We start from the raw sequence: 13,640 nt of genomic DNA, 5'->3' as shown, positions 1-13,640 counted from the left end.
CAGCCATCTCGTCCTCTGTCATCCTCTTCTCCTTCTGCCCTCCATCTTTCCCAGGGTCAACAAATGTATACGTATGCTAACTTCAGGTGTGCATTTGCAGTTATATTATGAAAAAAAGGACTTGCCTACATAAATTACATATATTATTTCATTTTTACTGCCTGTTAGTTGTGGGAAAAGAACCTGATATGATGACAATCCTGTTTTGAGAAAAAGCAGTTGGGATTCACCCCCCCCCCAGTCTATCCCTGTGATTTGACATATTTTAACAGATTAATCTATTAATTTAATTATTTACTCTAACAATACAATAGATTTTAAGCAAGGTTTCCTTTTTGTCAGGTTTCCCCCTCCTATACACCCCCTTTACTTTTGCTTTAGCATTTGACTTCCATGGTTTTCCTCTGTCTCTTGTATTGCCACTTTGCAGAAGTTGCGGCTGATAAAGTTAGAGCCTCTTTTAATGCCCTACTGTGAGCACAATCTAGGGCCCACAACATGGCCTTTGGCTTGCCCAGATTTGGCTCATCAAGATGGTCACCTACCTTTGAGCAGACTGTCTGCAGGCACAAGTCTGCCCCAGACAGACTCCTTCTGAACTTCCCCTCCTTCTCCTAACTTTATTTTGGCCCAGCGGACAGGTCTTTTTAAAAAAGAGAGGTAAGAATGTATGATGCTGCCACTATTGCTTATATATTTTTGGCCATATTATCAGTAGTGGTGTGTTTGGTGGGGCACAGCTTCCCTCCTGACAGCAGTGTTGCTGCTGCCCATGTTGGGAGGGCAGATTGGCCCCACCAAATGTGCTGCTACTGCATTTTATATGCTACAGTATGTTAAAATTTCTGCTCAGATTTCTGGTTGCAGATTTTTGCAATGCTATGAAACCTACAATACTATTTTGACTAGAAATGAATGCATGACAAAAGAAATGAATCATGACCACCTGAAGCTATGTTTCTAAAATACTACTGCTTTTTAATCTCTGAAAAATGCCTGTCTCTAGCCAAACACTATGCTACTGTCATGGGCTGATGCCAGGATCTAGCACAGCCTTCTGCAACCTGTTGCCTTACAGATGTTGTTGGACTCCACCTCCCATCCTCCCTGATCATTGGCCATGCTGGATAGGGCTATGGGTATTGGAGTCCAACAGCATCTGGAAGGCACCAGATGGCAGGCACCAAGTTGAGGGAGGCTGTTTGTGAGCTTCTAAACTAAAATGTTCAGCGGTGGCTGGTGCCCATTAGGACTGGGGAGGCAAAGACCAACAGGAGGTGGAACCAAAGCCAATGGCAGACAAAGTCAACTAATTCTAGGTTTGTCTCATCCACTTCCCTGCTGAGGAGGAACCAGTGCCACCTCCTGGACTGGTCATAAGTAAAAAGACAGGTGGATGGATCCTGGGTGAGGGACAGACTGAGGGGGGTGGAGCAGGAACCGGGGAAGAGCAGCATTCGAATCCTCACTCAGCCATTGAGCTCATTGGGTGACGCTGGGCCACTCACAGTCTCTCAGTCTAACCTACCTCACAGAGTTGTTGTGAGGATAAAAATGGGGAGGAGGACAACCATGTACATCACCTTGAGCTCATTGGAGGAAAGGTGGGGTAGAAATGTAATAAATAAATAAATTTATAAATGCCATGGATGTAATAAATAATTAAGCTATGCATATTTGTATGTCAATTATAATAAGCTAAGTTCATTTATTTCAACTCTAGCACTGTAAGTTTAAGAACTGCCTGCTCTTTCCAAAGAGGTTCTGAAATCTGTGATAATGGAAGGATAGTAAAAAACACTGACAAATACTTCAACATGGACTTTTGGGGGAGGGGACAGCAGCTATGTTGCACTTCATGTTTTTCTGTTCTTCAGAGCAGAAGCATATCGCCCGGTAGAACAAGTTGTCCCTGATAGGCAGCTCAACAACATGATCTGCAGAATATCAAGAGCGGCCAATCCATGTGGGAACATTGTAGATCCTCCTGAAAAGGTTTGCTAATAAGGAAACGAATGCTCTGGAGTGCTGCTGTAATATCTTCAATGAACTGTAAAATAATGCAAGTGAGGAAAAAATTCCCAAGACCTTGAAAACACATCAAGCTTATACACGATTATATGCTACTTATTTACACAAAACCACATGTTTATTCATTTGCATGATATTTATTTATACTGAATTTATCCACAGTACACAAACATTTTCTTTCCTGCTGGTTTGTGAGGGCAAGGCACAAATCACCAGATTCAGAGAGTGTTCACAAATGCTTCTTGAACAGAGCAGCAACCAGGCAGTTGCATCAATGAAAGGTTGTAGCTCACTGGTAGAGCATCTGCCTTGAACGCATACGGTCACAGAATCACATAATCATAGAACTGTACAACTGGAAGGGACCCCAAGGGTCATCTAGTCCAACCCCCTGCAATGCAGGAATCTAAACTAAAGCATCCATAACAGATGGTCATCCAACCTCTGCTTACAAACGTTCAGGGAAGGAGAATCCACAACCTCCCAAAGCGGACCATTCCACTGTTGAACAGCTCTTACTGTCAGAAAGGTCTTCCTGGTGTTCACTTCTTGTAACTTGGATCCATTGGTTTGAGTCCTACCCTCCAGAGCAGCAGAAAACAAGTTTGCTCCATGTGACAGCCCTTGAGATACTTGACAATGGCTAGCATAGCTCCTCTTAGTCTCCTTTTCTCTAGGCTAAACATACCCAGCTCCTTCAATTATTCCCCATGAGGTATGGTTTCCAGACCCTTGATAATCTTGGTTGCCATGCTGTGTACATGCTGCAGCTTGTCAACATCCTTCCTAAACTGTGGTGCCAATTGTGGAATTGGACACAGTATTCCAGGTGTGGTCTGACTAAGGCAGAATAGAGTGGTACGGTACTATTGCTTCCCTTGATCTGACCACTATACTTCTGTTGATGTAGGCTAGAATAGCATTAAGTTATAATGGACAAAATCATCCACCACATTAAGCATGTGGTCACCACTGTTGATGCATAGAGTGCTGGCAACGCCCTGACCCAGGGTGTTGATCTTTGTCAGGCTGATGGTAAGGCTGAACTCCTTGCATGCTTGGGCAAAACATTTGATGAATCTCTGTAGAGCTTCCCCAGAGTGCACTATCAAGGCTGCGTCATCTGCAAACAACATATAGCAGATAAGGACCCAACACATTTTCTTCTTGGAATGGAGACGTGCCAGGTTGCAGTGCTCATCTTCAGCTGAGCTGAAAGCATATGGGAGCAACAAGGAGAAGAAAGAGAGTTGGGGCAAGTCAGTAAAAATAGTGAAATAGTCACAATTTTCATTGGTGGGATATAGGTGATGAAGCCTTGGTGGTGAAGGGACCTGCTCAGTGTGTGCATTGCACAATGTGGCACATTGCATAATATTATTGGGCTACCAGGACCATGGACTACAACTGATCATTGGCTGGGGCTGTTCTACACCAACCAAAGTTAGTATAATAGAAATAGTGCCATTCTTTATATGTCTGGTAAATGGAATTACAGAATCACAATGAACATTCTGGACCAAGTCCATGACAGATGCATATTGATATTCCAAAGAAAATTCAAAATATGGAGAAACAGTGTTTCCTGCCATCTTTCTTTACTTGGCAATGCAAAAGTTAGGCTTTTGGCAGCATCTTGAGCTATTTATAACCATATACTTGACTTGCCCAGTTAGTAAAACAGGAATATGTAATTGGCTATAAAGAGAAAGTGCCACTTTGCTAAATGAAAAACTTATTTCCATGTAGGAATTTGTATACCGCTCATGTGGACGTCCTTTGGCGTGTGCACTTTTGGCATGCACATTCAGAAGTGTTCACAGACATGTGCAAGGCCTTCACAAACAACAATGTACAAGGAAGACTTGCACAGTCTCCTACACAGAAGTAGGTTCTGTATAGAAAAAAAAAGTAAAGTCAGAAGTGTCCCTAATGCTTTACTGTTTGGTCAGGACGTTGTAATGAAAACCAACAACCCATCGAAATGAAACAGATAGTTCATCATTTGAACGCTGCAATCTTCAGCATACAGTACTTACAGAGCAGTTCCATTAAAACCCAAAGTGTTTACTTATGAGCAAACATGGTAAACTTTGGATTGCAAGGAAAATATTTGGCAAACTCAAGTTTCTACTCCCTGACGAGGAAGCAACAGGTGACTAAGAAAGGATACATTAAAAGAACCCCAAAAGTTATGTGGCATCCTCATTCTCAAATCGCCACCTTTCCCCCAGAAGAGAAGCCTCGGCGACCCATCCCAGCCCTCCTGCTTCTCCTGCCTGAGCAGCAACTCTCGACCGCGACAGCGAGAGCTCGGCTCCTTCTCTCCCCATTCGCTGCAGATCTCTGCATTCCCACTTCGTCCTCACTTTTGGGCGCTGTCCATGGTGCAGCAATCGCCTGCGTGACGTCAGGCCCCCGGAGCGCCTCGCCGATTGGCGGAGGAGCTCGGCCGGCCTGTGAAATCGCGCGAACTCTTCCCCGGGCTCCCGCCTCCGCGCCCCGGGCGCCCAGTCCCGCTTCGCCTCCAGAGGGAGAGCCGGCAGCGGGCAGCTCTGCCGGGAGCCGGAGCCAGAGCCGAAGAGGCAGCGGCGGCAGCTGCAGCAGCAGCAGCAGGCAGGACCCGCCCTAGCCACAAGCAGCCCGGCTCTGGCCGGGGACTTTGCCCGGGCTGCGCAAAAGCTGCAGGCCAACAAACAAGATGGAAGAATTTCTGCAGCGCACCAAAAGCAAGCTGGTAAGTTCTGCAGGACGGAGAGTGAAACTGCAAAGAAGTTGTTTGTTTGTTTGTTTGTTTTACTCTGCGAGCTAGTCTCCCTGCATGTCATATTGTTGCTTAAAAAAAACCCAAAACTTTTGGAAGGCATCCAAACGACCTGGTGTGAATCAGCATCTTGAATACAGAAAGGCCTTTGAATGCTTTTGTTCTAAGGAGTCCAATGCTTCTTAGGTGATCAAACAGCTGCACAGGAGATCGTAGTGAAGCCCCAAGAAGTTGCTGTGTATTTCTTTGTAAAGCATCCTGTGCAGGGCAGGCGGCAAGTTTCGGGGCCTGTCACTTTCGAAAACCACAGACCTTTCACCCAAAGTTCACCCAGTACAATCCTGTGCACACTTACTCAGAATTAAATCCCACTGTGTTCAGTGGGGCTTACTCCCATGGTAAATGTGCATAGGATTGAACCTATAATATTCTACCCCATAATAAATAGTGTGGAACTCTGAAGAAGTTTTTGTTTTCACAGAGAATAGATGTTAAGGAAGATGTTTGACAAATTTGGAATAACACAAAATATGATAAATGTGTATTTCTATGCGTGGATGAAGCTTCTGGTGCAATATTTTGGCTGTTGTGAATGTTTTTAACTCAGAATTGTTTGTTGATTGGAACGAAATGAAAGTTTGACCCAATATAGCCGTGTGGACATCTCTTTACCTCCAAGATGGTTTATGTAGTATATCTAACACAATGGAAGTCTGGCAGATAATAGGTACATTCTTATTATTTTAGCTATTTCAACTCATTCTGAATGAGGTGATACCTTTTAACAATGGTTTAAAACTGCTTTTCTGAAGATCCAGCATTTAAATCCTGATTTAAGTCAGCATAATAGAAGTGCACTTTCACCATTCCACATAGTCAAATACACATAAATGATATTCACTTAAAAAAGAGAGATGATGTTGACTACGTTCTGTTTGCCTTTACAGTATATTCAAGGTCCAGCCCTGTGGGTACAATGCACCATATCTAACCTTCCTTTCTCACTGTTGGTGGAAAATAACCTTAAATTTGTCTTTTGCTACAAACTTCCTTGTTTTGACACCTCTTTTTGGTTGCCGAAGTTGTATACAATGATTTTTTAAAGTCTCTGTTTAATACTTCCTGTCAGGTTCTTCTTTCATTGTACACAAACAGCAATAATTTTTTTTGCCTTTGTTAATATGCTAGTTCTGGTAAACCTTCCCCCCCAAAGCAATATTTTAACACAAAGGAACATGATACTTAAAAATCTCTGATGACAAAGCACAGGGGGAAATACATAATTTATGAACCACTTATCTCAAAAGCCTGAACAGAACAACAGACTGAAGCCTACATTAAGCATGATGTCATGGTCACATGGCAAGGAATGAGCCATGAAAGTCTTGAGGCCTGTTCTTAAAGTTCTGCTTCTAAGATCTTAGGCTGCTATCTTATCTGCTAACTGAGCTATCCTTCATGAAATAGCTGCACTCCCCCTGCACTCATACCCCTCAGATATGAGGGATGCCAGTACTCACCAGTACACAGTACTGACACCTTCCTCCCCAAATCTTGGCTTCTGAAGTGAGTGTGTGAGGAGGGTGCACATTTTCTTCTGTGCCCATAGCAGTGGACGCCTTGGCAATGCCAGCTGTGGTGCCAGCGCTTCCTCCTTATCCTCATCCTGCGCTTCCTCCTCATCCCCATCCAGCACAGCAGTGGTGGCTGGGCCGGGCAGCACCAAGAGGACTCTGGCTTCCTCGAAGGCCTTGCGGATGGCGCAGAGGCAGAAGAGTGAGCCTAGCTCTGGGCGCTTGGTGGGCTCTCGCCCACACTGAGCCCAGCCTGCAGTGTGGCTCACCTGGCAGCAGCCGCAGCCAGTCAGCCAAGAGGGGTACTTCATGATGAGTACTGAAACCTTTTTTCCTAGAAAAAGGACACTGTCCTCAATAGATCAGACATATACAAAGCAAAAGGAATATTTCCAAGCATTGAAATGTTAAAACTGAAGCTAATTATACATTTTAGAAGAGCTCCTGAAAGTTCTCTGCAACAGTGAATTAAAGCACAATCATGGTGGATTATAAACTAGGTAAATTGCATTCAAGGATAAATTTTAGAAAAACTGCTGTATTAGTTTGTGAGCAGGAAATCGGAAAGTGCTGTGAAAGCTTAAATGCATACTGATTTATTATTGGTTTGGGGTTGACCTTTCATAGTTAATGGACCAGTTCATACAACAGGAAAGGCTTTATAGACAGACATTCTCTTCTGATAAAAAAGCAAGACACATTTGCAACTTCAGTGTCTTTTTCTTTTAAACTTCTGATTAGCTACTGATTATTTTAGAACAAGGATTGGGACCTAGTGGTCCTCTGCATGTTACTGGGCTTCAACTCCCATCAGCCCCAGGCAGCATGGCCAGTGGTCGAGGCTTAGGGGGGGGGGGGAACTTCCCCATCCTTGAATCAACTCCATGAAAAATCAGGAACATTTAAAAAGCAATATCCTAAATCAGATTTAAAGAACGACACACTTCAGTCCTTTCTGTTAAGAGAATGTTATTTATGTCTCTCACAGAGTATTTGTTGTGGGGGAGGAAGGGAAAGGAGAATGTTAGCCGCTTTGAGACTCCTTCGGGTAATGATAAAAGCGGGATATCAAATCCAAACTCTTCTTCTTTCCCCTGAAATAGAACTCAGGCTTCTTTAAAAATTAAAATCAACAGTACTAATATAACAAACAACCATTGGTAACTGGACTAAAAGAAGATGATGATGACAAAAGAGAGTTGACTTTACTGGATCCCCGGGACAGCCTGGTGTGTTGAAGGCTTCCATGGGACCCATAACAGCCTGGATTTCACTGAGTGTATCTGTCATGCGCTGTGACAGGGGCCCAGCCACAAGCAAACTCATTTTAAGGCCTAGATATTTTAACCTGAAGTTGATTGATTGCATTTCCACCTTGTATTTCAACTAGAAGAGATAGTTGGTGGAAAGTTTGTGTGTTTGTGTTAGTATTTGGGGGTGGAAGAGAGAGAAGATACAATTTTAAGCTCAAATATAAAGTTCATTGTTCAAATATCTGAGTCCAATTTAAAAGTGCTAGTGCTTAATGTTAAAGTCCTAAATGGATTGGGACCCAGATACCTAAGGAAACACATCTTCCAGTAGCAGCCTACCTGACCTATAGAAGAACTTCTCCAAGTACCTACTTTAACAGATACATTCTGTAGTTACAAAGGAGAGGGTATTCTCTGCGGTGGCATCCCAACTTTGGAATGCTCTCCCTAAGGAGACCTGTTTGGCGCCACCAGTACAGTCTTTTTGGCACCAGAGTAAAACTTTCCTACTTTCCCAGGCTTTTTAGATGGGTTGTAAGTTGGAGATTTTGTTCTTTCCTTTTATGACTTTAGCCTGCTATTTATTTTCTTGTTTGTTGTCTTATATGCTCTAGAAAGTATTTGCAGACTTTTATATACTGTCCTGGGATCTTCTCATAAAAGTTGTTTAAGAAATATTTTGAATAAAAATAAAAGTACTATAGCTATTCAGATTTTAGCTCACGTCTTTCAAGGAAATGGATGCATCTGAACTAAGATGTGTGTGTCACGATTTGTTTTCAGCTGTTTTAGAAATAGTTTCCAAAGGCTGTAGGTGATTTAAATAACCTCTTGCCCCATTTCATTGTTTATAATTATTTTTATTACTTTTCCAAATTATTACAAATCAAACCGAATTACTTTAATACCATTTCTTAAAATCAGGTTTCCCGCTTCGTTGCAAACATATGTTGATCATTTCCTCCCATAGCTGCACCATTTCTTATTTACAGTCATACTTTGGATCTACTTCCAAAACATTTGGAAACCAAAGCACGGCTTCTGATTGGCTGCAGGAAGCTCCTAACCCTAAACCCTAACACTAACCCCCTAACCCCTAACCCTAACCCTAACCCTAACCCTAACCTTAACCCCTAACCCCTAACCCCCAACCCCCAACCCCTAACCCCTAACCCCTAACCCCTAACCCTAAACCCTAACCCTAAACCTAACCGCAAACCCTAACCCTAACCCTAACCGAAAACCTAAACCTAAACCCTAATGCTAACCCTAAACCCTGAACCCTAAACCCTAAACCCTAACCCTAACCCTAACCCTAACCCCTAACCCTAACCCCTAACCCTAAACCCTAAACCCTAACCCTAACCCCTGAACCCTAACTCCTAACCCCTAACCCCTAACCCCTAAACCCTAAACCCTAACCCTAACCCTAACCCTAAACCCTAACCATAACCCGTGCCACCCAAACCCTAACCCTAAACCAGACCAGCGCAGCACCATGCCAAAAATTGCCTCGCGCATGTCTGTGGTGCCGGAAAACGTATCTGCGCATGCCCAGATGCTGAAAATCACACCTGCACAGAAGCAATTTCTGGCACTGCGGACATGCGCAGAAGCGATTTCCGGCATCTGGGCATGCGCAGAAGCAATTTATGGAGCTGTGGAAGAGAGTCCCCGCGCCACCCTAACCCTAACAGCCAAGAATTCAACCAACTCACAATTATAAAAACTCACATGTATTATTCAACTTTATTTAAAAATGTGGTGTTAATTGAGACAATTGTGTGGTTTTTAAAATAATTTCTTTAATTTTTTTTAAAATTTAACTATAATAATCATCAGTTACAATTGAATACATAGTTAATTTGACTTCCCTCCTCCCCTTCCTTGGTTTCTTATAAAAACATTTTTAAAACTGCATTTCCCCTGTAACTCCTTTTGTTTATTTCTCTCTGTATTCCTTCCAAAGTCACCTTTTAACTGCTTGATTTTAAATTAATCCTGGCAATGTATTTAATTGTTTACAATAATTTTAGATGATCCACATACCTTCACCATACTTTGTGGAGCAAACTTCTTGATTTCTTAATCTTCCTGTAAGTTTTGCCATTTCTGCATAGTCCATCAACTTTACCTTCCCATTCTTCCTTTGTTGGGACAGTGTCCTCTTTCTGTCCCTGCGCAAAGAGCATCCTAGTGGCTGTGGTTGCATACATAAGCCATTTTGTTGAATCAGGTTATACTTGATAGGACTGTCACATGGAAGGTGGAGCAAACTTGTTCTCTGCTCTGGTGAGTAGGACTCAAATTAATGGAAGACCTTTCTGACAGTAAGAGCTATTTGACACTGGAGCAGATTGTCACGAGAGGTGATGGAATCTCCTTCCTTGGAGGTTTTTAAGCAGAGGTTGGATAGTCATCTGTCCTGGGTGCTTTAGCTGAGATTCCTGCATTTCAGGGGGCTGGACCAGATGACACTCAGGGTCCCTTCCAATTCTCAAATTCTATGATTCTATGAAGACTTATTAAATCATTGTTCAATGTAACAAATGAGGAGTTGGGTTAAGTAAACAATTGAACAATTATAGACACCCTCTGTATTAAAAGTCACAGTTAATTATAAATTATCAGCACTGCCTTGATAAGCATATTGAAAACTCAGAGTAACTGGAAACCACTGTTGCCAAGAATAAATATTTATGAAGTTCTGTTTGCTGGAAAGCGGCACCTAAAATATGTTTGTAGAAATAGTGTTTTAAATTTGACCTTTTATTTTTCCAATAAATACCAGACTGAAAATATGCCATGTGAAAACTGCACAGAATTGATCTTAAAAATAACAGCTGTGTTTAAACATTTCTGCCACCTGGAGTGTCGATGCTTTCAAGGGAAAATGTGTGTATAATATTTGTACTGTGATTGATGAGCATTTTTTTGCCAATTATTTTTATTGATTTTCCAAATTATTACAAATTGTTACTGAATTAATTCAGTTTAATACAATTTCCAAAACCAGTTTCCTGCTCTTGTAACGATGAGCAGATTTTAATTAGGCAGCTAACCAACATTATGAGGTCACTGTGTCTTCCATTTTAACAGCCGCTTTTATTGTGCAATGATTTATTAGTGAATGTCTAAAAATATAGCAATTTAAACTGCCCTTGCTTTTTACTGAGTTATGGTTGGTAAGCATCTTTGGATTAAGGAGATCCCCCCCCCCATTAATTGTTTCTGCTTAGGCCTATGTGAAGGAAGGAGCAGAATATTCCTGCTTGAGTGGCTAGGGAGACCCAGCCAGTTGGGCAGGTATAAATAATAAAGTAATAATAATGAGTAAACAGAGAGGTTTAGTTTGCTCTGTGAATCCAGTCTCCAGAGTAGCTAGTGGGTTCAAGGTTTGATAATAAATCAAGATGTTCTGTTTAACACTTACTTTGACTTCCTCCTTCTTATTGTGAAAGGTTAGATATAATAATAATAATAATAATAATAATAATAATAATAATAATAATAAATTTTATTTATATCCCGCCCTCCCCAGCCGAAGCTGAGCTCAGGGCGGCTAACAACACTAAAATAGTGCAACATTCTAAAAACATTCTAAAATTAATTAAAATCAAAATTGATGGCAACCATAAACTAAAGTTCTGTAAAGATTGCCAAAGGAGGGAGATATTATTCCGTATTAAGACAATGGCATGAAAGATGGGGGAAATTGGTGCTTAAAAAAGAAAATATGAAAATAATTGGATTTTGGACCTTAAATGTCTATGACAACTTCTGCTAAAAGCCCAGGGAGAGTGCCTTCTAAATATACACAGTTGGCATGTGCAATTGTTGACCTGATTTCATTTTAATTACACTTGGCATGGTAGCCATGACTGACAGGTAATTCATTATGTAAAAAGCTGTAATATGTTTCCTAATAGGACATTAACAGCAGGGAGTTGGGAAACCTGAGCTTCCCTGTCCTGTAACTGAGAGAAGGATAAAAACTGCTTCCAATGATCATCTTGGGCTGTTTTATTCACACACCGAGAAAGCGTTCAATCTAAACCCAGAATTGCTTGCTGGGCTTTGCTCTGCTTCAGCTGGGCACAAAGACAGGGCTCTGTTTAATGTATGCAGAGAGTTAGAAAAAAAAGTCAGGCAGATTCTTCTTCTTGCTAACACCCACCAACACATAGACCAATTTGTGGCCCTCCAGATATTGCTGAACTACAACTCCCATCATCCTGGGTCACCGGCCATGCTTGCTGGGACTGAGTTCAACATCTGGGAAACTAAAGGTTCCCCACCTTTGACACAGACCATTTGCTCAGAACTAAATTTTTCATTTTAATTGCTGATGCATAGCTCCCCACTGCCCAGATTCATATTGCTCTGGTAGGTTTTGTCATTTCATCATAGTCCATCAATTTAATCTTCCACTCCTCCCTGAAACTGAAGGGAGATCCTGGCAATGAGCCAGAGTGAAAATTCTTCATTGTTTTGGTATTTCAAGATTAGTTCAATATGTCATTGCGGTGGTGGGGTACCTACTGGTTTCACTGGTGATGAAATTTGGTGACCTGGCGAGATGTGACTAACTTTCTGTATTAACCACAAGCTGTTTAATGGTTTATTTGGCCTCTTCATAGCCCATGCTGAGTAAAAACTGTGGGGTAAGGCCTACAGTTAACATTTTGTCTACCACTGCTCGTTTCCATGTTGTTTGAATCATAGAATCATAGAATCATAGAGTTGTCGTCCTTTATCATTGGGGTGGGGAGAGGCCATCTGGGTAACAGGATAGTCTAAGCCAGAAATTTAGTGTGACCATCCACACCCTAGCCTCTGCTTTTACAAAACCTGTCTCAAGACATATTTGAGACATATTTTGGCACTTGAAAAACTGATTTTAGGAACTTAGATTGCATTAGTTCCAGTGATATGAGATTAGTGAAGGGGCCTAGCTGGGCACCATATAAAAGCTGTGTGATGGACTTGGCCTCAAACAGTTTAAGGGCTGTGGGTATATAATGTCCATCTTTGGTCCTAAGATATTTAAGTATGGCAGTTGCATTTCTCTTTGTATTCTCAGCAGCATAATCCCCATGGGCTTTTCTGTTGCCAATGCTTTCATAGCTTTTCTAAGCCCTGTGGGTGTTCTTGAAATTGCTGCATCATCTGCATACAGCAGGACTGGGATATGCCTCCCTGCCAATTTTGGGGGGGGGGGGTGATAATTCATTTTATGGAGATAGGATACCATATCATTAGTACAGAAATTAAATAAAAGTGGAGCCAGTATGCACCCTTGTTTCACACCTTTCTCAGTTCCAATAGCGTTGGAAAGATGCCCCTGGGGGTTGCATTGCACTTTGAGCACCATCTCTTCATGTAGCATGCGTATTAAATATAGCAAACGCCTGTCGAGTTTAGAGACCTCCATTTCCCCCCAAGGTTTGGCTCTGGATATGGAGTCAAAGGCTGCTTTAAAACAAAGACAGCATAAAGGGAGACTGTGCTACAAAAGGAGTACCGTATTGTGATGGGATGAAGAGCTGCTTGTGTGTAAATTGCAAGTCCCTCAGAGTTTGAACAGGTTCTCAAACCTCTGCCTGTGACGGAGCCCCTCCAGCATGGCTGCGTCAATCGCTAGCAGAATCCGAAAGTGGTTGCTTTCGGAAACGTTTCCAACATAAAAGCTCCTTAACGGAAACACGTCTTCTGGACTCTCTGCGTGACAGTTTCCGGCGAGGAACAGGTGTCCCTATAGGAGGTCCTGAGACCTCCCCACTGTTTTCGCTGGAAGCATCTCTGAGCCATTCCTCCGACTCTCCTTCCCTTGACGTTCCTGTTCGCCCCCTACTGGTTCCCTCTTCAGGTGTTACGTCTCTCTCTACCTCAGAGAGCCTTGGCACCTCCTGTCCTGCCGATGGCAGTTCCCTGACATCCACCTCCCCTCCAGGGCCCCCTTCACCCCCTCCCGTCTCCTCCCCTACGGGTTGTGAGGAGGTAAAACCCCGGAAAGAA

At 42.4% G+C, this 13,640-nt stretch overlaps 1 protein-coding gene across 10 annotated transcripts in view; it reads left to right on the top strand.

Moving 5' to 3' along the window:
- Positions 1-4,435: 4,435 nt before the first annotated feature.
- Positions 4,436-13,640, top strand: part of PRUNE2 (prune homolog 2 with BCH domain) — a 160,010-nt gene continuing 150,805 nt past the window's right edge. For all 10 annotated transcript variants that reach the window (XR_014502924.1, XR_014502925.1, XM_083403289.1 and 7 more), the window contains exon 1: positions 4,436-4,768. Coding sequence is in view for 8 of the 10 variants with exons in the window: in XM_083403289.1 (XP_083259415.1) it covers positions 4,733-4,768 (36 nt within the window). In the remaining 2 variants the exon portion in view is untranslated. The remainder of the gene's footprint in view (positions 4,769-13,640) is intronic.

Source organism: Podarcis tiliguerta, assembly GCF_965153285.1.
Source record: "Podarcis tiliguerta genome assembly, chromosome: 11".
Lineage (NCBI taxonomy): Eukaryota > Metazoa > Chordata > Lepidosauria > Squamata > Lacertidae > Podarcis > Podarcis tiliguerta.
This window is presented reverse-complemented; position numbering and strand designations above follow the sequence as displayed.